Here is a 27,124-nt window from a genome sequence, read left to right on the forward strand (position 1 = left end):
GTTCGTAATGATACGTTTCAAAAATTCGCCATCACAGAGCAAGACACAGCTGCATTTTTGATCATTCAATTAATTTATTAAACACCCACTAAGGTTTCTGATAGATTTTCATGTGCATAAGTTTACTTTCATTTTCTAATTAAGATGTTTCCGAATTACATGAAATTATGCTAATACTTCAGGAGAAATTAAAGAAGTTATCAATAACACAAATAAGCAAACTATCTCAGTGAAGAACAACAAGAAATTTTTGTCACATTACCAGCATTTCATAATTTTTGATACTTAGAGGCAGTTATTTTTATAAGAGATGGTACTGGATAGGTAAATCTTCAGGGAATGGTCTTATAAACTAGAGGTGGCATGTTCTTAAGTCTCTAGAAATCAACCCATGCCTTTTTTAGAGGATTTGCTGGGCACACAAACAATATATTACCTTTATAAAAGCCAACATTCAATAACAAAATATATCACAATGTATAATCTGCATGATAAATATTTTCTGCATACCAAGGGATAACTGTAACAAAAATCCTTCACTGATAATGTTCCTAAGGAATTTCTATAATAAAAGTTATAAAACAAACAAGTTCTCTGGTCCCACCTAAGGCTAATACAGTAATACCACTTAGACATCTAGAAAATAAACTACAGTTCCTGCAAATTATAATTTCCATAAAAGATTTTTATTCATAAGTGTGATTTCAATTATAAGAACACAGACCTGGTTTTATAATGGAATTCAATAGGAAAAAGGATTAATTTTAAGCTGGCTCTGCTGAACACATCTACTGTGCTGTATAAAGTTTCCATAGTTGGAAGACTAGCCTTTCAAAATGTGCTGGATATAGCTTTTCTGGTCTGACAGAAAAAAAAAAGGAATGTCTTACTGCTCTTGGGCATGCAAAGCTCAGGGTTAGAAAGTTTTGATCATTAGGCTGTCAAAATTTCAACCAGAAACTGGGGATATCTTCTAAACTAGCACTGTCCAGAAATTTCTGTGATGGTGGAAATGCTCTTTCTATATCTGCACTGTCTGGCATGGTAGCCGCTAACCACATGCGGCTACTGGACACTTGAAATGTAGCTAGTGCAACTTAAGAAATGCATTTTCATTTTATTTATTTAATTTAAATAGCCATATGTGGCTGTACTGACAGCACAGTTTCAGGTCATTGTTAGAACTTCCTACTGCCTGTGATGGATTTCGTATACAAAAACAGCATAATTTTGCCAGTGTTTAAATATTAAAATTTCTTAAAATTTAAAAGGGGAAATTCAATGTTAAAAAGTTGGAGTTTTATTAGGCACAATCACCAGCAGTAATTATTATTAATTTAAAGTTTAAAATAATTAACAGGTAATGAATCCTATCTCAATATTTTAGTTTGTATGCTGGGATTAATAAAAATTCTAGATATTTTGCTTATGTTTAAAAAAATAAAATTTCTTAGAGTATGTGTGAAGTTTGAAAGTTAAAACATTTCCATCATAAAAGTGACATAAGAATTTTCATCTATTTTTGTGAAAGCACATAAAGCATTTGTGAGTACTTCTTGATCTTTTATCCAGCTTTGATTTAAAAGAAAAATCCCAGAAAATCGGCTATCTTGATACACAGATATTAATAATTATACTACTAATTAGATGTTGCCTGAGGTGAAAATCTAGGTTGAGAAAGCTTAGTTAAGGCACTGGTACAGTTCTACTTTTGTTGCTCACGGGCAAGGGCAGATGCCATAAATGACACAAGAAGCAGGAAACTTACAGACTCAGGGGCAGCAAAATGCTTGTGGTCTCCCAGACTCCTCCTAATCTGTGGGCCAGGCATACTGGGGCCACGCATGGCTGGATGCATCCTGGGTGCTCTAGGAGAGGCACCCCAATTCTCTGACACTCTGCAGATTCTTAGAAGAGTTGGGAGGAGACAAATAATGTCAGAAGACTCTGGGATTATCGTCACACTGGCATAAAAAGCCTACTGTTCTTGAATGCCACCTGCCCAGGGAAACTGAATCCCAGCGCCGGTATCAGCTGGAATCCTTGAAGGGCTCCCGGCCGAGCCCGGTCACCTGAGGGAGAGCCACAGGCTCATCCAGTGAACCAACCGGTGTGTATCTCTGTAACTTGGAAGCAGTTGTGCTTCATAGATTGTGACAAAATATTAAAGGAAGGTTTATCAAATTACAGCACAGTCTGTACATTGAAAAATATATTTTAAAAGATTTATTTGGACCTAAGAAATACTAACATAGTGACAGAATTTGTCAGTCAAAAATAACCTAAAATAAAATTAAAACAAGTGTATATATATGCACATAATTCTGGGGATGGGTCTGATAAAGACTACAATAACTTTGTGTTTTTAGAAGCCTTAAGTCACTGTGTAATTTTTGGTAATAATCAGATCTTAGAAAGAAAAGTGGGTGTAGAAGAAGAGTACAAATCATAGGACATAAAAGATTCAAATTATTTTCTAGGTGGCCTTCCAATGAGAGCAATTTCATCTTTTAAAAATTGTGGAATTAGATTATGAAATGGATGAAACCAAACCCCTATAAAAGTCATTTCTTTTCTTAAAACTCTCTCATGGTGTCTCATTGCACACAGATTAAAGTCCGAGCTCCCAAACACGGAACTTAAGACCTCCTTCTCTTGCTCCTGAGAACCTAGATGGTAGTCGATGCTTACCACTCCCTGCCTCACATAATGCTTGTCATTCTTGACACACACACCCCAGCTTTCTCTGTGCGGTCCTTGTTCACAGCACCCGCTCTGTCAGGAGCTGCCGTAACTCCCACTCTCATCCTCAATCAAAATGCACTTGAGGTGTTACTTTCTCTAGGTAGCCTCTTCTAACTTCCCCAGACTAGGTTAAGTACCCCTCTGGGTTTTTATAAACTCATGTTCAGGTCAATTACTGCACTTATTACATAATGATATGTTCTGCTGTTTCTCCTACCAATTAAACTAAGAACCTCTTCAGGTAAGCAAATGAATATTATTAACCTCTGTATTCCTAGCACTTAGCAGAGTGTTTGCCATGCTAGGCATTCAATAAATGTCTGTTGAAGAAAGGACTCAGTGGCATTTTTATCAACAAGCTTAATAACTCTTCAACCTAGTTTAATTGAAGGTGACGTAGGGTTATATAATTTTAGAAAGTGAGTAGTAAAAACAGACACATAAAGTTGTTTAACTCCCCACTTATTGATGTTGTGGCCTCAAAGAACCAAAGATGTAAGTGGGTATGTATTAACTGGGAAGAATTGCGAGATTTTAGCCAACAGATGATATGGAGAAAAGAAACAGGAAATTGTGTGTGCAGTAGGTCCATCGGCCCAAAAGCAATAGCCTGAAAGTGCTCAGGTAATCTGGTTACAGATAAAAATCTAACCGTAAATTCTGTCTGTGTCTAGTGAAAATGACATACATTGGGTGGTAAAGATGTAAATCAAATACCAATTATCTGCTTAAAGAAGCTGAATGTGCATAACGTCTATATTAATAAATTCAACCTTCACCGTTACAGAATGCCAGCTGCTAATCTGTAATAATTTCTAAAATGAATACTATTACTTGAATTTTACTAAAATATTGATAATCATTATTATTAAGGACTGGAAGGGGTCTCAGAGATAATTTGGTACAATATTTTACAGATGAAAGACACCAAAGCCATTAAAAGCTAAATGACACTGTTGAAGGTCACATAGGTAGGTAGAAAGACCAAGACTTTGGGGATTTTTACCATTATTATTATTATTTTTAAAAATTTTTTGTTTATTGCAGTAACATTGGTTTATAACATTGTATAAATTTCAGGTGTACATCATTATACTTCTATTTCTGCATAGATTACATCATGTTCACCACCAAAATACTAATTACAACCCATCACCACACACATGTGCCGAATTATCCCTTTCGCCCTCCTCCCTCCCCCCTTCCCTTCTGCTAACCACCAATCCAATCTGTCTCTATGTGTTTGTTTATTGTTGATATTATCTACTACTTAATGAAGGAAATCATACAGTATTTGACCTTCTCCCTCTGACTTATTTCACTTTGCATAATACCCTCAATGTCCATCCATGTGGTCACAAATGGCTGGATTTCATCGTTTCTTATGGCTGAGTAGTATTCCATTGTGTATATATACCACATCTTCTTTATCCATTCGTCCCTTGATGGGCACTTAGGTTGCTTCCAAGTCTTGGCTGTTGTGAATAACGCTGCAATGAACACAGGGGGGCATGTATCTTTATGCATTGGTGTTTGCAAGTTCTTTGGATAAATACCCAGCAGTGGAATAGCTGGATCGTATGGTAGTTCTATCCTTGATTTTTTGAGGAATCTCCATACTGTTTTCCATAATGGCTGCACCAGTTTGCACTCCCACCAGCAGTGTATGAGAGTTCCCTTCTCTCCACATCCTCTCCAACACATGTTGTTTCCTGTCTTGTTAATTATAGCCATTCTGACGGGCGTGAGGTGATATCTCATTGTAGTTTTGATTTGCATTTCCCTGGTAGTTAATGATTTTGAACATCTTTTCATGTGTCTGTTGGCCATCTGTATATCTTCTTTGGAGAAATGTCTGTTCAGGTCTTTTGCCCATTTTTTAATTGGGTTGGTAGTTTTTTTCTTGTTGAGATGCATGAGTTCTTTATATATTTTGGAGATTAAGCCCTTATCAGATGTATGGTTCGCAAATATCTTCTCCCAATTGTTAGGTTGTCTTTTCGTTTTGTTGATGGTTTCCTTTGCTGTGCAGAAGCTTTTTAGTTTGATGTAGCCCCATTTATTTATTTTTTCTATTGTTTCTCTTGCCCGGTCAGACATGGTGCTTGAAAATATGTTGCTAAGACTGATGTCAAAGAGCATACTGCCTATGTTTTCTTCTAGAAGTTTCATAGTTTCAGGTGTTACCTTCAAGTCTTTAATCCATTTGGAGTTAATTTTTGTGTATGGTGTAAGGTAAGAGTCTACTTTCATTTTTTTGCATGTGGCTATCCAGTTTTCCCAACACCATTTGTTGAAGAGACTTTCTTTTCCCCATTGTATGTTCTTGGCTCCTTTGTCAAAGATTAGCTGTCCAGAGATGTGTGGGTTTATTTCTGGGCTTTCGATTCTATTCCGTTGATCTGTGTGTCTGTTTTTGTGCCAGTACCATGTTGTTTTGGTTACTATAGCTTTGTAGTATATTTTGAAATCAGGGAGTGTGATACCTCCAGCTTTGTTCTTTTTTCTCAGGATTCCTTTAGCTATTCGGGGTCTTTTGTTGTTCCATATAAATTTTAGGATTCTTTGTTCTATTTCTGTGAAAAATGTTGTTGGAACTTTGATAGGGATTGCATTGCATCTATAGATGGCTTTAGGAAGTATGGACATCTTAACTATGTTAATTCTTCCAATCCAAGAGCATGGAATATCTTTCCATTTCTTTGTGTTTTCTTCAATTTCTTTCAGCAATGTTTTATAGTTTTCCGTGTACAGCTCTTTCACCTCTTTGGTTAAGTTTATTCCTAGGTGTTTTATTCTTTTTGTTGTAATTGTAAGCGGGATGGTATTCTTAATTTCTCTTTCTGCTACTTCATTGTTAGTGTATAGAAATGCAACTGATTTTTGTATGTTGATTTTGTATCCTGCAACTTTCCCATATTCGTTTATTACTTCTAAAAGTTTTCTGGTGGATTCTTTAGGGTTTTCTATATATAAAATCATGTCATCTGCAAATAGTGACAGTTTCACTTCTTCCTTTCCAATTTGGATCCCTTTTCTTTCTTTCTCTTGCCTGATTGCTCTGGCTAGGACTTCCAGAACTGTGCTAAATAGGAGTGGTGAGAGTGGGCATCCTTGTCTGGTTCCTGTTCTTAGAGGGATAGCTTTCAGTTTTTCAGCATTGAGGATGATATTAGCTGTGGGTTTCTCATATATGGCCTTTATTATGTTGAGGTACTTTCCTTCTATACCCATTTTATTCAGAGTTTTTATCATAAATGGATGCTGTATCTTGTCAAATGCTTTCTCTGCATCTATTGATGTGATCATGTGATTTTTATTCTTCATTTTATTAATGTGGTGTATTACTTTGATTGATTTGTGGATGTTGAACCATCCCTGCATACCTGGAATAAATCCCACTTGATCATGGTGTATAATCTTTTTAACATATTGTTTTATGCAATTTCCTAGTGTTTTGTTGAGGATTTTTGTATCGATGTTCATCAGTGATATTGGCCTGTAATTTTCTTTTTTTGTGTTGTCCTTGTCTGGTTTTGGTATCAGGGTAATGTCAGCTTCATAGAACGAGTTAGGGAGCTTCCCCCCCTCCTCAATTTTTTGGAAAAGTTTGAGAAGGATAGGTATTAAGTCTTCTTTGACTGTTTGGTAGAATTCACCAGGGAAGCCATCTGGTCCTGGACTTTTATTTTTGGGGAGGTTTTTGATTACTGTTTCCATCTCCTTACTGGTGATTGGTCTATTCAAATTCTCTACTTCTTCTTGTTCCAGTTTTGGAAGGTTGTATGATTCTAAGAATTTATCCATTTCTTCCAGATTGTCGAATTGCTTGGCATATAGCTTTTCATAGTATTCTCTTATAATCTTTTGTATTTCTGAGGTGTCTGTTGTAATTTCTCCTCTTGCATTTTGGATTTTACTTATTTGTGCCTTCTCTCTTTTTTTCTTGGTGAGTCTAGCTAAAGGTTTGTCAATTTTGTTTATCTTTTCAAAGAACCAGCTCTTGGTTTTATTAATTTTTTCTATTTTTTTTGGTCTCTATTTCATTTATTTCTGCCCTGGTTTTTATTATTTCCCTTCTTCTACTGATTTGGGGCTTTGTTTGTTGTTCTTTTTCCAGTTCCTTTAGGTGCATTGTTAGATTGTTTATTTGAGATTTTTCTTGTTTGTTGAGATAGGCCTGTATTGCTATAAACTTCCCTCTTAGAACCGCTTTTGCTGTATCCCATACATTCTGGCATGTCGTATTTTCATTTTCATTTGTCTCCAGGTATTTTTTGATTTCTTCTTTGATTTCTTCGTTGACCCAGTCGTTGTTCAGTAGCATTTTGTTTAATCGCCACATATTTGTGGCTTTTCTGATTTTCTTCCTATAGTTGATTTCTAGTTTCACACTGTTGTGGTCAGAAAAGATGCTTGGTATTATTTCAATCTTCTTAAATTTATGGAGACTTGTTTTGTGGCCTAATATGTGATCAATCCTGGAGAATGTTCCATGTGCATTTGAAAAGAACATGTATTCTTCGGTTTTTGGATGGAATGCTCTCTATATATCTACTATGTCCATCTGTTCTAGTGTGTCATTTAAGGCCAATGTATCCTTATTGATCTCCTGTTTGGATGATCTATCCATTGGTGTAAGTGGAGTGTTCAAGTCCCCTACTATTATTGTGTTACTGTCTATTTCTCTTTTTATGTCTGTTAATAATTGCTTTATATATTTAGGTGCACCTACATTAGGTGCGTAGATATTTACAAGTGTTATATCCTCTTGTTGGATTGTTCCCTTGATCATTGTGTAATGTCCTTCTTTGTCTCGTTTTACAGTTTTTGTTTTAAAGTCTATTTTGTCTGATATGAGTACTGCTACCCCAGCTTTCTTTTCATTGCCATTTGTGTGGAGGATCTTTTTCCATCCCTTCACTTTCAGTTTGTGCATGTCTTTAGGTCTGAAGTGTGTCTCTTGTACGCAGCATATATATGGGTCTTGTTTTTTTTTATCCAATCAGCCACCCTGTGCCTTTTAATTGGAGCATTTAGTCCATTGACGTTTAAAGTAGCTATTGATAAGTATGTACTTACTACCATTTTTTAACTTTTTTTTTTCTGTGTTTTAGTAGTCCTTCTCTGTTCCTTTCTTCTTCTATACAGAATTGATGGTCTCTTTAGTTTAACCTCTGTCTGAAAGCTCTACTCTTTAACTCCCCTCCTCCCTCCTTTTATGTTTTTGATATCATATCCAACCTCTTTTTTGTGCATTTGTATCCATTATCCTCTTGTCATGGAAATAGATAATCTTTCCTATTTGTGGTCTTGTCTTTTCCCCTTAAATCAGTCCCTTTAACATTTCTTGTAGCACTGGTTTCTTGGTGACGAACTCCTTTCATTTTTGCTTGTCTGGGAAATTTTTGATCTCTCTTTCCATTTTGAATGATAACCTTGCTGGGTAGAGTATTCTTGGCTGTAAGTTTTTTCCTTTTAGCACTTTAAATATATCGTGCCACTCTCTTCTAGCCTGTTAAGTTTCTGCTGAGAAGTCAGCTGATAGCCTTATGGGGTTTCCTTTGTATGTAACTTGACTTTCTCTTTCGGCTTTTAGGATTCTCTCTTTATCTTTAATTCTGGACATTTTGATTATGATGTGTCTTGGTGTGGGCCTCTTTGGGTTTATCTTGTTTGAGGCTTTCTGTGCTTCCTGTACCTGGATATCTGTTTCCTTCCTTAGGTTAGGGAAGTTTTCATCTATTATTTCTTGAAATAAATTCTCTGCCCCTTTGTCTTGCTCTTCTCCTTCTGGGACACCTATAACACAGATGTTAGTGTGCTTGATGTTGTCCCAGAGGTCCCTTAGACTGTCCTCACTCTTTTTAATTCTTTTCTCTTTTACCTGTTCAGCTTGGGTAATTTCTTCTAGTCTTTCATCCAGCTCACAGATCTGTTCTTCTGTATCCTCTACTCTGCTTTTGAGTCCCTCTAGTGAATTTTTCATTTCCAGTATTGAATTCTTCATTTCTGATTGGTTCTTTTTTATATCTTCCATTTCTTTGTTGACATTCTCATTGAGCTCATCTATTCTTCTCCCCAGATCAGTGAGCATCCTTAACACTCTTTGTGTGAACTCTCTGTTGGGTAGGTTGCTCATTTCTGTTTCACTTAGTTCCTTTTCTGGGGTGATTTTTATCATTAAATTCAGTTTTCTTTCTGCTACATACAACCTGACAGGAAATTTCACCAATTTTCTCCTAAAATACATTAGTGAGCTTTGCATCCAATCCCAATAATAATAACAAGATCACTTGAGAAGAAAATTATTTTAATAAAAATAAATGACTTTTATTCAGCTGAGATATTTCATAAACTATTCTCATATTATGAGAAATTTACTTAAGAATCATTCCAAGGTTGTTTCTTTGAGAAAAAAATGACTGAGTATTAAAACCTTTTAATTTGCATACTATATTACTAGTTATGGAAGGCTGAATTTTATATAACCCTTCTGAACCATTATTAATCGTGTCACCATTCAGGAAATAAAGCTAATGAGTCAATTTATAATCTCTACAATTAACAGAAATAAAACTTACAAATAATTGGATTAACTCTGTTTCACTACAATTATTATTATTTTTAACCATGTTACACATTCAGTGGGATAAGGCTATTCTTTTGCATGCAGCATTTTCCAAAGGTTTTTTTTTTTTTTTACTTATTTTTTCCAGCTTGATAACTAAAGAACTGTATTTTCATAAAGTATAATTTTCAAAAATATATAAAATACAGCAAAGGCAAAACAAACCCTTAAAAACCTAACAGCTCTGTGTTTGTCTCCAAACAACCGACTGAACTATTTAAACAAGAGAATTTCCTTTTGAGCAGGCCAGACAACTAAATTAGGTTATAAAAAAGCTAGAAGTGTGAGTGAGAGCTTCCATGGCCATGATGCTTGAATAGCAGTGTGGGTGCAGCTTCCCTAGACTTTGAGCATGGTGAACGTAGGTCAAGAGGAGTTACGAGGCTCCCCCAGTCTTACTGAGGCCATGCCAGGCAGGGTGCTGAGTGAAGGAAGAATCAGTACAGCTTTCTAGCCTGTGACGTTACATGTGAGGTTACTTACCTGATTCCACCATAATGAATTCACCTGCAGCCATGTCTGTGGGGGTTCTCAATTTGAAAATTTATAACTGCACCACAGTGAGGTACTTGCAATCTTTGGTGGTGTGCCATGATAACTGATTGACTTTCGATGCTGCTACAGAAGTAAGTATTTAACTTATTGGGCATAGGGGATACCCAAGCGTTAAGCGTAACACTGATCATTGTGAAATTAAAAATGTAAGAAACATTTATATCTACATAATATGTGTTTGAAAATGCTTACTCATATAAAGTTTCCATTGTTATATAAAAGCTTTCATGATGCAACTCTTAAATTTTAAAAAGTACAGAATAAAATTCCTAATCCTAAATTTTTGTCACTGCTCCTAAGGTTTATGACTGAAGTAAAAGAGAAAAACACCCCAAACTGGTCATTGATGAAACTATAAAGTCAGTGTGAAACCTGCTTCAAAACTACAAGTTATTTCAGACAAATAAATATATTTGTTAACATTTATAAAAATTTTCCACATTACTCATAGAAACAAGCTTCATAAAATTTACATACTGAATACAATAAAAATCAGTTCTAATGAAGATTTAGCTGTCACCCTCCTAAATAAAAAGTTCTGTGTTTGAGGTATCACTTGAAGATATGCCAATATGGCACATTTGTAAAACAACCCAGGAGTCTATCCTAAAAATCCTGCCCAAAACAGCATCATCTTTACAAGATTTACTAATAGGCTGAACTAGACTTGTCTTTTTAAAAAATGAAGAATTATTTTAATTGTTATAAAAACAAAGGAGGCAGGTACTAGAAACTCTGCATTTCATAAAACAGTGAAACTGTTAGAAATATTTTCATCATCTTCCTCCCGACACCGTTCATTTAAAAAGTCCTAGTCAAGACCAATAAAGCAGCCTCATCTCCTAAGACATCCAAAATACGGCTAGAGATTTTAAAACAACAGTGAAGAATTTCACTATCTTTATACATTATCATAGGATAAAAGTTTTCAGTGTTAAGAGCAAACCATTATCCCCTACCTCACTTTACACTGGAAGGTGGACACTTGATTCAGCAACACTCATTAATGGCTGGGTAGATTACCCGTGTTGACTGTAGTAAAGCCATTTACAATCAACTTATGAATAACACTAGTCAGACACACAGAGATACGAATACCAAAAATGATATGTTTTGTATATACAAATATCCATACTTGGGGCATGGCAATCAAGTAATAAGACTGATTCAATACTTTATAGTCATAGCACATTAGAAATATATTGCCAGAGGATAATGGTCCTATACATGAAAAAAATGTCTATATGGAAAAGGTTGTGATTTATTGCAAAGCATAATTATATAGCAGATTCCAAGGAAGGTCAAATAATTTTCAAAACCAAAATTTATATTTTAATGGCTTAGGCCAAAGTCTCAGTTACTTTTTGGAGATTTCAGAACTATTGGAGATGGAAGAATGCTTTTCCTTTTTTCTCTTCTTTTTTTCCTTTTTGTGATGTTTCCCCTTTTTTGATTTATTCTTTTTTTCTTTTTTCTTTTCTTTCTTCTGAGATTTTTGTTTCTTTTGTTTTGAAGTGTCCTCTTCAGTGGAACTGGATGAATAAGACCTATGGGCAATAATACATACTGACTGATAATTGTGTTTACAGCTGATAGGTAAATTTAAATGGGATTTGAACTGCCTTAAATCCTTCTTGGAGCAAGGTGGGGGTATAAACAAAAAAAACTCAAAATGTGCTTTATATATTTGTATTCTCTTAAAATGCTGAATTCAGAATTTTTGCTACTTTTTCACAGAAACTGGCAAAACAAATACCTCTATTCTGTTCAACTCTAGTAATGAGTTTTAAATTCAGTAAGGATAAAATGATTTTTCTGTGATTTTCAGTTTTTCTTCCTGTTGTACTCTTCAAAATCTTATAAGGCAAACAAAGTGGCATTTACCAAGCCTCATTATATACACAATTCACTTGTGTATGTAATAACTTGTTAGCATATTCTCTTAAAAGAACCACAAAAGGATGCAATTCTATGCAAAGGGCTATAATTGTACCTCAGGATAAATGGATGAAAGCTGAAAATTAGCAAAATAAAAGCACTTTTGTTAATTCTTTTGATTTGTCAAGTTAAAGTACTTGACTCCTCTAGATGCAGAGTAATACAGACGAACATTTCCAAAATAATTCTTACTAGTTACAGAAAAGACGGTTTTGAATGAATACTCTATATAAATGAGGATGATTTATTATTATACTTTGTTTTTCTAATATTACTCTAACACTAAACTGGAAAAAAGCTGTAGAATTGCTTCCTCTAATATTAAAAAGAAAAAAAAAGAAATAACAAAAACCAGAAAAAGCCATCTCTTAAGATTTTACATGAAGAGGTGTGCAACAATTTACCTACACCCAAACCCCAAATACGTGTGACAAGACAGAAACGGAATTAATTTAAAATAAAAAAGGCATCTTAAGAGAGTGTTCAGTGATCTAAACATTAGAAGTTAAAGTCCACACTGAGAGACCTGACAGACACGTGGGAGGGGAAAAACGCAGGAGACTACCAGATTGTGTGCGCAGAGCGGCTCCCGTGAGGTGCCTGACTGCCTTCCTCCCCCAGGGACTCCGAGTTTTCCCCGTTTCTACAATGTTGTCTTCCTTTCTCTTCCTTGTCTACTTCCTAGACTTCTGGCCATTTCCTGAACTTATTTCCTCATATGTTCTCCTGCTCTCTCTTCAACTCTCTTATTCTCAACTCTTGTCTGTTTTCCTGTTTTAAAGACCCTGCTTGACCTCTGGAATCTGACTAGAGCTTCCTCTCTGCCTGCACATTTTTCCTTGCCTTTTTGGTCCTGGATTCTCATTTTTAGGGCAAATATTAGACTTTGGCACAACAACTCTATTAGGTGGCATTATCTTTGCTAAGTGTGCCCAGAAAAGTTCATTTAATTTCAGGCCCTGTCTGAGGTGAGGTCTGTGAGGCCCAAGGCAGAGAGGCTTGACTAAATAATCTGTTACTGTAAAATAAGCATATTAGAATTTGGAAGAAAATAGATAATCTCACTTTTCCTATAAGCAATCTACTTTGTTGTGCTAAAGCAAATGATTCAACAATACACGAGTTAGACTACACAGCACACTGGGCTACACTTCCTATTATTATTTAACTCTCAACGCTCGAAAGTGAGCTAACTTTTCTAATTTATAAAATTAAATGTTAAAATGTATATTTTAAATGCTCTATAAAAACTACAAAGCGACAACACCTGATTTACAGAACCTACTCTGTCAGAGAACTAGGGTCCAAGCCAGACATGACTATTGCCAAGTGCCTTAAAAAATGTCACTATGTATATGTTTATTCTAGTATAAACGAAACTGCACTCATTAACCATGGAAAGAAGTTGCCTCTTCATTTTTGATTAATTTGTTTAACCAGTTAGTTGTTAAAAGAGTTGACAGTAAAAAGAGTTGACAGTCACTCACAGGTGACTAATGAGGGTTCTGAAAGACCTGAAGGAATTTTTAGCAAGACAAGTGAGAACATAAATCCTATTAATAAATTAATTTCTCAGCCATGGCAATGATATTTTGAGAATATAAATATTGAAGTGTCAACTTCATATATATGAGGACAGAATATATATGTGAAGAATTTAGACATATGTCCAATTAAAAGCTTAGCTGATGTTCTAAAACTTAAAATTCTAGAATACAAATAGAATACACGAAAGAAGGGGGGAGGGATGTTATTTATTTGTACCTTGATTTGCTCCAAAAAGAAAATTTAAGATGGCTGAGTGTTGACTTTATTTTTAATTCCTGACATGAAGGACTTTGTTATTTTACTGAAACAACTGAATATCTAACTGCCATTAAGAAAAAAATTAATGTTAAATTAATGGGATTATACATGAAAAATAAAATTTTATAATTTGTACTGGATACACAGTCCTCCTTTTTGAGAAGATAATGCTAAAAAAATACTACCTTTTCCTCTTCTTTTTCAACTTGATTTTCTCTTTGCTTTTCGCTTTTTTCTTCTCCTCTTCTTCATTTATTCCTGTGTGTTGAGGAGAAAGAATCAGGTCGTCATAAGTTTATATACTAATATAGTTTGTATACATTTCCTGATTTTGGTTGTGGGTTGGTGAATTTGATTGGTCAGGATATTGTACTTTTATTATAACAATTTCAAGATTTATTTTTTATTGAGGTATAATTGACATGTAACATTATGTTAGTTTCAGATGTACAACATAATGATTCGATATTTGTATATATTGTGAAATGATCACCACAATAAGTCTAGTTAACATCTGTCATCATACATAGTTACAAAAAAAATTTTCTTCTTGTGATGAAGACTTTTAAGATCTACTCTCTTAGCAACTTTCAAGTATACAATACAGTATTATTAACTATAGCCACTATGCTGTACACTACATCCCCAGGACTTATTTATTTCATAACTAGAAGTTTGTACCTTTTGGCCCCCCTTCACCCATTTTCTCCACCTCTGGCAACCACCAATCTGTTCTCTGTATTTATGAGCTTGACTTTTTTTTTGATTCCACATATAAATGAGATCATACAGTACTGTCTTTCTCTGTCTGACTTATTTCACTTAGCATAATGCTCTCAAGGTCCATTGACCACTTTTATTTATTAAAAACCTCATAAAAGTATTATATGCTTTTTATAAAAATTTCAACTACTACGAAGTACATTAAGTAAAAAATTCAAGTATTCTACTTCTAATTCCTACAGCAAATCAATGTCAACAATGTGGTGGGTACCATTCCAGTCCTTAAGAAACAAAACAATAAAATCAGGTAGTTTGTTTAAATTTCTTTTTCAAACAAAATTGGGATCAAAGTATCCTAGGATCATGATGTAGGATCATGGGACAATAACAACAGATCTAATATTTATGTCATCGGTTTTCTGGAATGAGAGGATACATACTATTTTTGAACTTTTGTTTTGTTTTGTTTTGGTTTTTGCTGGCACTGAGCTAACATCTGTTGCAATCTTCCTCTTGTTGCTTGAGTAAGATTCACCCTAAGCAAACATCTGTGCCAATCTTCCTCTATTTTGTATGTGGGTTGCTGCCAAAGCTTGGCTGCCGATGAGTGGTGAAGATCTGTATCCAGGAACCGAACCTGGGCTGCCAAAGCAGAGCACGTCAAACCCAACCACTAGGCCACAGGGCTGGCGCCTGAACTTGTTTTTTTTACATCTGTTGCCAGTCTTCCTCTTTTAGCTTGAGAAAGATCGTCCCTGAGTTAATATCTGTGCCAATCTTCCTCTATTTTGTATGTGGGATGCTTCCACAGCATGGCTTGATGAGTGGTATGTAGGTCTGCGCCCAGGATCTGAAACAGCAAACCCCTGGGCTGCCAAAGCGGAGTACACGAACTTAAGCACTACGCCACTGGGTTGGCCCCCAAACCTGTTTTTTAAATATACAATTTGATGTGTATTCTTCTAGGCTCTCTCTCTATATAACCAAATACACACATACAATCACTTATACAAACATAATTACATATAAATCCTAAGTTTTTTTCTCTTTTGAAAAATAGATTTGGCATATATAATATTTTGTGCAACTTATTTCTTTCACTTAACACTTTTTTGGATATTCAATTATTCTAACATCATTTGTTGAAAAGACTATCCTTTCTATACAGAATTGCCTTTTCACCTTTGTCAAAAATCAGTTGGACTTCTGCCTCTTAGAAGATGGACTGAATGTACTTTTCCTATTCCCTCCATTAAGTACAACTAAAAACCCCAGACATTATAAAAATAAACATAAGAAGATTCTAAAAGGTGGAAAGGCAGACTCGCCAGGGATCTCAAAATCCAGAGAACGAGACAGTAGTGAGTTCCCTGGAATTTCTTTTTGCTTCATGTAGCCCAGACTCGAAGAGGAAGAAACTGGCAACCCGGCAATGTCAACAGGTACAGACAAAACATCCCAACAAAAGCCTGCTCTCTGTAGCCAAAGGACCAAGAAAGGGACCGCCTAGTGACAGGAAACTTTTAGATAGTAACTGCCTGACTCCAGCCAAACATCACAGAAAAAACTGCGGCACCCCCCCACCCCAATGCCAGCAAAGGCTGAGTGGGGAATAGATTGACCCCCATGTGAGTCTGTGATGGGATGTCCCAATCTCTCTGCCTGGGAGGTCTAAGTAGGGAGCCAGGACTTTCATCCCCACTGACCAGTAGTTAGATCTCCACTAACAGTGTCAGTGGAGACAACATGGTGAGCCTGGACTTCCACCACCACCCAGCAGTAACGAGGCCCCCTCCCATCCATGCTGAAATATTGTCAGAAGAGATCTAATGAAAGTCAGGGCTTTCACCGTCACTCAGCAGTAACAAGACCACCCCCACCATGGGATACCATATAGGGCTACCCTCACCCAGCAGTAACAAGGAGCCATGCCCCCCTTGGATGCTGGTGGAGGCTGAGTGACTTCTATCTCCACCTAGCAGTAACAGGTGGCATCCTCACTTTCCCTTCTTGGAAAATCAGATAAAACAGAAGGTCTAAAGAAAAGCCTGAGTTTAATAATATAATATAAAAATGTCCAAATTTCAATTGAAAAGTACTCATCAAATCAATAACCAGGAAGATCTCAAACTGAATAAAAAATGAAACAATCAGTAGATGACAACACTTTAATGAGAGAAATATTAGAATTATCTGAAAAATATTTTAAAGCAGCCATCATAAAAATGCTTCAATGAACAATTATGAACATACTTGAAAAAAATGAAAAAATAGAAAGCCTCAAAGAAATAGAAAATCCAAAGAAGAATAAAATAGAAATTTTAGAACTAAAAATACAATAAACTGAAATAAAAAGCTCAGTGGATGGGCTCAACAGCAGAATGGAAGGCAGAATGAAGCAATAATCACTGAAGTGGAAGACAGAACAATAGAAATCACCCAATCTGAACAATGGAGATAAAACAGACTTAAAGAAAGGAACAGAACCTTAGGGAACTGTGGGACAATAACAAAAGATCTGATATTTAGGTCATTGGAGTCGTGGAAGGAGAGGATAAAGAAGGCAGGGATGAAAAAGTACTTGCAGAAATAATAGCTGAAAACTTTGTGAGTTTGGCAAGAGACATAAACCTGCAGATTCAAGAAGCTGAGTGAATCCCAAACAAGATAAATCCATATCAAGACACATAATTAAACTTTTGAAAACTGAAGACAAATGAAAGCAGCCAGAAAAAATGATACATTATTTATAGGAGCAAAACAACTAGGAAGAAAGCAGATTTCTTATCAGAAAATATGGAAGCCAGAAGGAAGTGGCATAACATTTTTTAAGTGCTGAAAGAAAAGAACTGTCAACCTGGAATCCTCTACCTAGTGAAAATATTCTTCAGGAATGAAGAAGAAATCAAGACATTTTCAGATAAAGGAAAACTAAACGAGTCTGTCACCAGCAGACATACCCTAAAAGAATGGCAATAGGAAGTTCCACTAAAAGGAAAGGAAATAATAAAAGAAGGAACCTTGGAACATCAAGAAGAAAGAACACAGCAAGCAAAAATATGGGTATAATAGCCTTTCCTTCTCTTGAGTTTCTAAATTATGTTTGATGGTGGAAACAAAAACTATAACACTGTCTGATGTGGTTCCTAATGTATGCAGAGGACATATTTAGGACAAGTGTATTGTAAATGCGAGACGGTAAAGGGACATAAAGAGAGGTAAGGTTTCTATGCTTCACTTGAACTGGTAAAATGACAACACCAGTAGACTGTAATATATTATGTATATATAATGTAATACCCAGAGCAATCACTAAAAATGCTACACAAAACACCATAGAAAAATTAATACTATGAATATATTCAAAGACACTACAGATGAATCAAAATGAAATTCTACAAGTGTTCAAGTGACACTATTGATGAATCAAAGCACTATAGATAATTCTAAAAAATTTCCAAGTAACCCAAAGGAAGGCAGGAAAAAAAAAAAACAGAAGAAAAAACGAAACAAACAGAAAGCAAATAATAAAATGGCAGAGTTAGCCCTAACATATAAATACTTACATTAAATTTTTTAAACGATACCAATTAAAAGAAATTGGCAGATTGGTTTGAAAAATATGACCCATCTATATACTGTCTACAAGACTCTCATCTCAAATATAATGATATAGGCATGTTGAAAGTAAAAGGATAGAAATGGATATGTCACACAAACATTATCAAAGGAAAGCTAGAGTGGAAGGCTAGAGCTATATTTATCAGATAAAATAGACTTCAGAACAAAGAAAATTACCAGTGAAAGAAAGGAACATTATATGATAAAAGCTTCAACGCACCAACCAGATGGAGCAATCCTAAATGTGTGTGTACCAAGCAACAGAGCTGAAAAATACATGAAGTAAAACTGATAGATCTGAAAGGAGAAACTGACAAATTAACAATGGTAGTCAGAGACTTCAACATCCCTCTCTCAGCAATTGATGGAAACTATACATAAAGTTATCAAGGACATAGAAGAACTCAAAAACACCATCAATCAACAGAATCTAGACAACATTTAAAATATACTCCACCCAACAAGAGGAGAATACACATTTTTTTCTCAAGTGCCTATAGAACATAGACTAAGATAGAATATATCCTGGGCCATAAAGCAAACCTCAACAAACTTAAAAGAACTGAAATCATACAGAGTACGTCTCTGTCTACAACGGAATCAAATGAGAAATCAATAACAGAGAGATAACAGAAAAATCTCCAAACACTTTGAAACAAAACAACACACTTTTAAATAATTCATTAGGCAAAAAGGACGTCTCAAGGAAAATAAGAAAATACATTAAATTGAATGAAATTGAAATATAACATACCAAAATTTGTGCAACACAGCTGAAGCGGTGCTGAAAGGGAAATTTATACCACTAAATGCTTACAATAAAAAAAGAGGAAAAGTCTCATATTAATAATCTAAGCTTTCTTCTCAAGAAGCTAAGGAAAAAAGCTAAATAAACCCAAAGCAAGTAAAAGAAAGAATAAAGAACAGGAATTAGTGTAATTAAAAACAGAAGAAAAATTAAGAAAAACAATGAAACAAAGAGCTGGATCAATAAAGCGGGCAAATCTCTAGCAAAACTGTGAAAGAAAAAATACAAATTACCAAACAGAGGATATCACTATAGACCCTGCAGACATCAAGAGCATAAGTGAATACCATGAACAACTCCACAAATATAAATTTGACAACTTAGACAATACAGAACACTTTCTCAAAAAACACAAATTGCCACAAGTCTTCTAATATGAAGTAGTTAATTTCAATAACCCTTTAGCCATTAATGAAATGGAATTTGTAATTTAAAAACTCCCCTCCCCGCCAAAAAACGCTCCAGGTCCAGATAATTTCACTGAAGAATTCCATTAAACATTTAAAGAAGAATTAACACCAATTTTACACAAGCTTATCCAAAAAAACAGAACAGAAGGAAACTCTTCTTAATATTCTACAAACCTAATGTTACTCTGACACCAATATCAGACTAAAATAGACAAAATAAGAAAACTGCAGACTAATATCTCTCATGAACATAGGTGCAAAAATCCTTAACAAAACATCAGCAAATAGAATTCAGCAATATATATATATATATATATGTACGTGCAATCATACACCATGACCAAGTATGATTTATTCAAAAGATGCAAAGCTGGTTCAATTTTCAAAAATCAATTAATATAATCCAACATATTAACAAGTTAAAGAAGAAAAATCATAGGATCATATCAATCGATGCAGACAATATAGTTGGCAAAATTCGACACTCATTCATGATAAAAACTCTCAGAAAAAACAGGACTAGAGAAAAACTCAACTTCATAGAGTGCAGCTACAAAAAACTTGCAGCTAACAGTACACTTAAGGGTGAAAGTCTGAATGCTTTTGTCCCATAGGACGGGAATCTAGGCAAGGATATCATCTCTCACAACTCTTTTTCAACATAGTGCTATAAATTCTAGCCACTGCAATAAAGCAAGAAAAGGCAATAAAAGGCTTATAGATCAAAAGGGGAGAAATAAAACTGTTACTACTTGCAGATGACATGATGGTTTACACAGAAAATCTCAATGAATCCACAAAAAAGTGCTGGATCTAATCAGTGAGTTCAGCAAGATAGAAGATAAACATACACAAATCAAATCATACACTAGTAATGAATACACAGACAACAAAATTAAAAACACACCATTTATAATTTTTCAAAAAAAGAAGAAAAATACTTATAGGTATAAATCTAATAAAACATGCATAGGATTTTATGCTGAAAACTATACAACATTAAGGAAAGAAATTAAAGATCTAAATAAATGAGGAGACAGACCATGTGTTGAAGACTCAACATAGTAAAGATGTCAGTTCTCCCCAAATTGATAGACATGTTTAATGCAATTCCTATCAAAATCTCAGCAAGATTTTTTGTAGATATAGACAACATTATTCTAAAATTTATGTTGAAAGGAAAAGGAACTAGAATAATTACAACAACTTTGAAAAAGAAGAATAAAGTGAGAAGAATCAGTTCATCCAATTTCAAGACTTATTATATAGCTACATTAATCAAGACTATGTGGTATTGGTGGAGCAACAGACACACAGATCAATGGAACAGAACAGAGAACCCAGAAACAAATCCACACAAATATGACCAACTGATTTTTGCCAAAAGTGCAAAAGCAATTCAATAGAGGAAAGACGGCCTTTCAACAAGTAGTGCTGGAACAATTGGTCATCTTTAAGCAAAATAATAAACCTTGACCTAAGTCTTATGTCTTATACAAAAATCAATTAAATTGGATCATGGACTTAAATGTAAAATGTAAGACTATAAAACCTTTAGAAAAAAGTAAGGGAAACAATCTTTGGGATCTAGAGATAGGCAGAGTTCTTATACTTCACATCAAAAGCACAATGTATAATAATAAGAACTGAAAAATTGGACTTAATCAAAATTAAAAATTATTACTCTGTGAAAGACCTGTTAAGAGGATGAAAAGATAAGCTACATATTGGGAGAAAATATTTGCAAACCAGATATCCAACAAAGGACTAGTATCTAGAATATATAAAGAACTCAACATTCAGCAGTAATGAAGTGATGTTTAACATCACTAGCCTTTAGGGAAATACAAATTAAAACCATACTGAGATATAACTACACATCTATCAGATGCTAAAATAAAAAATAGTGACAATACTAAATGCTGGTGAGGATGTAGAGAAACTGAGTCACTCATACATTTCTGGTAGGGATGTAGAACAGCATAGCCACTCCGGAAAACAGTCTGGCAGTTTATTAAGAAACTAAACATGCAACTACCATACAACCTAGCAATTGCACTCTTAGGTATTTATCTCATTGAAATGAAGATCTATGTTCACCCAAATCCTGTTAATAATAGCTTTATTTGTAATAGCCCCAAACTGGAAACAACTCAGATGTCCTTCAATGGGTGAATGGTTACACAAACTGTGGTGTATCTATGCTATAGAATACTATTCAACAATAAAAAGAAACAAACTATTGATATATGCAACAACCTGAGTGAATCTCCAGAGAATTACCATTAGTGAAAAAAGCCAATCTAAAAAAGGTCACATACTGCATGATTTCATTTATAAACATTTTTGAAATTACAATATTACAGAAATAGCAAAGTTTTGGTTGCCAGACATTAAGAAGGTAGTAAGGACAAGAGGAAAGTAAGTATGGCTATAAAATGGCAATATGAGTGATCCTTGTAGTGAGAGAAGTATTCTGTATCTGTAGCAATGTCAATATCCTGGTTGTAATACTGTACCACAATTTTGGAGGATGTTACCATTGAGGGAAACTGTGTAAAGGGTACAAGGTACTCTCTGTATTATTTCTTACAGTGGCATGTGAATCTACAATTATCCCAAAATAAAAAGTTTAATTAAAAAATCATTTAGGGGTTGGCCCGGTGGCGTAGTGGTTAAGTTTGTGCACTCTGCTTCAGCGGCCTGGGGTTCACAGGTTCAGATCCCAGGTGCAGACCTACACACCGCTCATCAAGCCATGCTGTGGCGGTGTCCCACATACAAAATAGAGCAAGATTGGCACAGATGTCAGCTCAGGGCTAATCTTTCTCAGTAAAAAGAGGAAGATTGGTAATACATGTTAGCTCAGGGCCAAGCTTCCTCACCAAAAAAAAAAAAAAATCATTTTGCCATATGTCTATGGGTCTGTTCTGTTCCACTGACCTATCTTTACATCAATACCACACTATGTTGATTACTTGTAGCTTTACAGTAAGTCCTAAAATTAAGTTGTGTTAGTCCTCCAACTTTATTATTCCTTTTCAAAGTATTTTGGCTATTCTAGGTTCTTTACATTTCCACAAGAACTTTAGAACTGGCTTGTCAATTTCTAAAACAGCCTGCTGGAATTTTGATTGTGATTAGTTTAAATCCATAAATCAAGTTGGGAAGAACTGACATCTTAAAAAGATTGAATCTACTATTCTATAAATATAGTGTATCTTTTGATTCGTTCATTTCTTTAATTTCCCTCAGCAATGTTTTCTATGTTTCAGTCTTGCACATCTTTTGTCAGACTTATCCCTAAGTATTTCATATTTCTAATGCTATTATAAAAGGTTTTTTTGTGTGTGAGGAAGATTAGCCCTGAGCTAACATCTGTGCCAATCTTCCTCTATTTTGTATGTGGGATGCCACCACAGCATGGCTTAATAAGCAGTGGGTAGGTCCACACCCAGGATCCGAATCCGCGAACCCCGGGTCGCTGAAGCGAAGCATGTAAACTTAACCACTATGCCCCCGGGCCAGTCCCTATAAAAAGTATTTTTAAAATTTCAATTTCTGATTGTTTATTGCCAGCATACAGAAATACAATTGATTTTTTGCCCATTGAATGATCTTGCATTCTACAACTTTGCTAAACTCAGTTATTAATTCTAGAAACTTTTTTGGCAGATTCCATAGGATTTCTACACAGATGATCAAGTCATCTGCAAATAAGGACAGCTTTTACTCTTTCCTTTCCAAACCGGATTTGATTTCTTTTTCTTCCCTTATTGCATGGCTAGAATCTCTACTAAAATGGTGAATAGAAGTGGTAGGAGTAGACATCTTTGCTTTGTTCCTTATGTTATGGAAAAATTCAGTCTTTTACCGTTAAGTATGATGTAATCTTTCAGTTTTTTTTGTGTGTGTGTGAGGAAGATCAGCTCTGAGATAATATCTGTCTCCAATCCTCCTCTTTTTGCTGAGGAAGACTGGCCCTGGGCTAACATCCACGTCCATCTTCCTCCACTTTATATGGGATGCTGCCACAACATGGTTTGACAAGCAGTGTGTCAGTGCATGCCTGGGATTTGAACCCTGGGCCACTGCAGCGGAGTGCGCACACTTAACCACTATGCCACCGGGCTGGCCCCAATCTTTCATTTTTTTATAGACATCCTTTATCAAGCTGATGAAGTTCTCTTCCTTGCCTAGTTAGCTGAGAATTTTTTATCAGAAATGGAAGATGGCCTTCCTCAGATAATTTCTTAAGATATTGTAATTATCATACAGGTGTTCTTTTTCAGCCTGTTAAAGATGGTGAATTACATTGACTGATTTTTGAATGTGAAAGAAATCCTGTATTCCTGGGATAAACTCCACTTGGTCATAACATATTATCCTTTTTTACATATTGCTGGATTTGATTTGCTAAAATTCTTCTAATTGCTTAAAATTCTCTTTGTGTCGGTATTTATGGGAATCTCTACTTTTCTTGCAGTATTGTTATCTGGTTTTGTTACCAGGGTAATGCTGGTCTTATAAATTGAGTTGGAAAGCATTCCCTCCTGTTTAATTTTTTAAAAAAAATTTATGTAGAAATGGTATTTCTCCTTTAAGTGTTTGCTAGAATTCACGAGAGAAGCTATTTAGCTACAGAGTTTTTTTGTTGAAAGTTTTTAAACTAAATATTTAACTTTAATAGATGCAGGATACTCAGTTTATCTATTTCTTCTTGAAAGAGTTTTAGTAGTTTGTATGTTTCAAGTAATTTGTCCATTTTATCTAAGTTGTCCAATTTATTGGCATAAGGTTGTTACAATAGTCCCTCATTTGAGTATCTGTTATCATCTGTATTGTTGTCACTTCTTTCATTTCTGATATTGATAATTTATGACATTTCTTTTTTATTTTATTTTCTTCACCTGATCAGTTTGGATAGTGATTTTTCAATTTTATAGATATTCTCAAAGAACCAGGTTTTGGTTTCACTGATTTTCTCTATTTTCCATTTCATTGATTTCATCTCTGATCTTTATTATTTTCTTTCTTCCTCTTACTTTGGGTTTCATTTGCTCTTCTTTTTCTAGTGTGTTAAGGTAGAAGAAGTCATAAATTTGAGACATTTCTTCTTTTCTAAAACAGGCATTTAGTGCTGTAAATTTGCCTGTAAGTACTGCTTTAGGGGCATCCCATAAATGTTATGTTGTGTTTTTATTTTCATTCAGTTCAAAATACTTCCTAATTTCCCTTTGCTTTTTTTTCTTTGACCTGATGGGTTATTTAGAAGTGTTTGGTTACAAATATTTGGGAATTTTCCAGGAAGCTGTTATTGATTTCTAATTTAATTTCCTTGTGGCTAGAGAACATATTTTGCATAACTTGAATTCTTTAAAATTTACTGAGACTTGTTTTCTAGCACAGAATAAGGTTTATCTTGGTAGAAGCACTTGAAAAAGAAAGTGTATTCTGCTGTTGCTGGGTGAGGTGTTCTGTAATGTTAAATAGGCCAAGTTGTGTGACAGTGTTATTGAAGTTTTTTATGTCCTGTCTGATTTAATGTCTACTTCTTCCATCAATTATGAGAGAGGTGTGTTGAAATCTCTGACTATAACTGTGGATTTGCTTATCCACAAGGATTTTCCCTGATAGTTCTGCCAAGATTTGCTTCACATATTTTAAATTTTGTTATTAGGTGCATAAACACTTAGTATTTTTATGTCCTCTTGACTAATTGACACTTTTATCATTATGAAAAAGCCCTCTTTATCCCTAGTAATATTCTTTGTTTTGAAGTCTACTTGGTCTGACATTCAAATAGTCATTTCAGCTTTTTCTTGAGTAGCTGTCTTTTTCTTTTGTAGCTACAATAAGTTCAGAAGGACTATTGTAAACATGTCCACCAAAAAAGTTAGAGAAACTCAGCACATAGAACAGTAGCTATGAAAATAATTTCCTCTTCCATTTAGGAATGATGGATAAGGAGTCCACTGACTAGATTATATTGAGAAATTAGTTCTAGCAAAAACAAAATAATCCTAGAATTCAATACATCTTTTTTCCTGGCCATCTACCCTTAGGAACTAGCAGTACTGACAAGGATAAGCAGTACATATCTAGGGTATGAGAATTTCAAGCACTGAAGACAAAAGTTTATTTTAGATAGTTCAGTGTTTCTATACTACCACTCTTAAAAGCATTCCACCTCTATTTATTGAGGTTCCTTCTGAGACAGGATGCTGAAATGTACACAGGCATAGCAGGGAAAAGAATTTGAGTTTTTGCGAAATAATAATTTCTTGGAAAATGATACAACCAACCTTTGGAGTACAAAATAGAACACAAGAGGGTCCTCATTTACTTTAGCACTTAAATTTTGTAATGATGAGCAAGAGTGGTGGTCTCTTGTGTAACATACAGGAGTCAGAGGTTATGATCTGCTGCTTAGAGACAGCTTTGGGATAGTATGGTAGACTCATCCTGCAGTACCAGCAGGCTCCACCACTAGATCTTTGCATATCTGTCACCAGGTTTGTAGCTACTCCAGCGCTTTTAAACACCTGATTAGCCAGTTACAAACCTAGACCCATTAATCTAAATTTCCCACTCCTTCTGCGTCTTCTAATCAACCACTTGCAATATCTTTTGTAGCTGTCTTATAAAAAGTACATTTTGAGCAAAATATAGGCTTTACTCCAATTATCCTATGAATTCATTTAAGCCCTATCTTTATGAAGCTTGAAACCACCATTTGTGAGTCATTCATTTGAATCTGATTCCAGCAGTTACTAAAAGGAAGGGGAGAAACGATATGGCAATAATAGGCAAACATCTGGTTTTGGCATTTTCTCCTAGGTAGTTTTCAGTGTCAACTATCTTTAAATAAAATCAAGTATGAATTTAACATAAAACTCTCGTAAACAAACAAAACAAAACCAAAAGCCTAAACTAAGCCAACCCCCTCCCCCCTAAATTTGTCAAAATACAACATTTCTTTCCTGGACTGAACAAAAAGAATATTGTAAAAAATTAAGGGATGAGGTATGAAGAGAGGACTACCTCCTAATTACAGGCAAATTGTAGACTAATATTAAATAATAGTAGCTAAAATAGGAGAAAAAAATTCCATACTCTTGAATTTCTCAGGTCCTATGTAAACAGTAAAATCCTTCTACCTTGACTTCATGTATACTGTACCATAAACAGGTCTTCAGATATTTGCTTCTACCACTAACAATTCCAAAGGTAAGTTTCTTCAGGGAATTCAAAACACAGTATAAAACCTTACCAAGCTTCCTGAAGCACTGTCATGCCACTAGACATAAGCAAGTACACACACACACACACACACACACACACACACACACACACACAGAGTTTGAGTCAATAAGAACTTATGATCCTTGCTATGCATTTATTGCTCAGTCTTTCCCTGTTCATAGCACTGGTGATATAACTTTCTAAGGCTGCACAGGTCCCAGGTTCTTATAATATAATAAGACAATAATGCTTGCTCCTATCCATGTCAAGTCCTACTCTCACATTTTCCAATTTGCATCAAAAATTGATATATTTGTCATTTAGACTTCTTTTGTTTGTCTTAAATGAAAGATATTAGGGGCCAGTCCTGGTGGCCTAGTGGTTAAGTTTGGCACTCTCCACTTCAGTGGCCCACGTTCTGTTGCTGACCGGAGACCGACACCACTCGTCTGTCAGTGGCCATGGTGTGGCGGTGGCTCACATACAAAAAGAGGAAGATTGGCAACCAATGTTAGCTCAGGATGAATCTTCCTCAGCAAAAACAAAAAAACACAAAAAAACAGGAATAAAATTCCAAATTCCAAAAAAATAAAAAAGATATTAAATCTTTTCTTTTAAATCTTTAGATGAAAGATACCAAGA

General features: G+C 35.0%; 1 protein-coding gene across 2 annotated transcripts in view; it reads right to left on the reverse strand.

Annotated features, from left to right (window-relative positions):
- Positions 1 to 11,172: 11,172 nt before the first annotated feature.
- SREK1IP1 (SREK1 interacting protein 1) overlaps positions 11,173 to 27,124 on the reverse strand; it is a 48,205-nt gene continuing 32,253 nt past the window's right edge. For both annotated transcript variants that reach the window (XM_087443328.1, XM_004422869.3), the window contains 2 exons: positions 13,861 to 13,933; positions 11,173 to 11,478 (listed from right to left, as the gene is read on the reverse strand). In XM_087443328.1, the coding sequence (XP_087299454.1) occupies positions 11,289 to 11,478; positions 13,861 to 13,933 (263 nt within the window). In that variant the 3' untranslated portion in view covers positions 11,173 to 11,288. The remainder of the gene's footprint in view (positions 11,479 to 13,860; positions 13,934 to 27,124) is intronic.

The sequence above is a fragment of the Ceratotherium simum genome, chromosome 18, assembly GCF_057802395.1.
Source record: "Ceratotherium simum simum isolate JZ-2026a chromosome 18, ASM5780239v1, whole genome shotgun sequence".
NCBI lineage: Eukaryota > Metazoa > Chordata > Mammalia > Perissodactyla > Rhinocerotidae > Ceratotherium > Ceratotherium simum.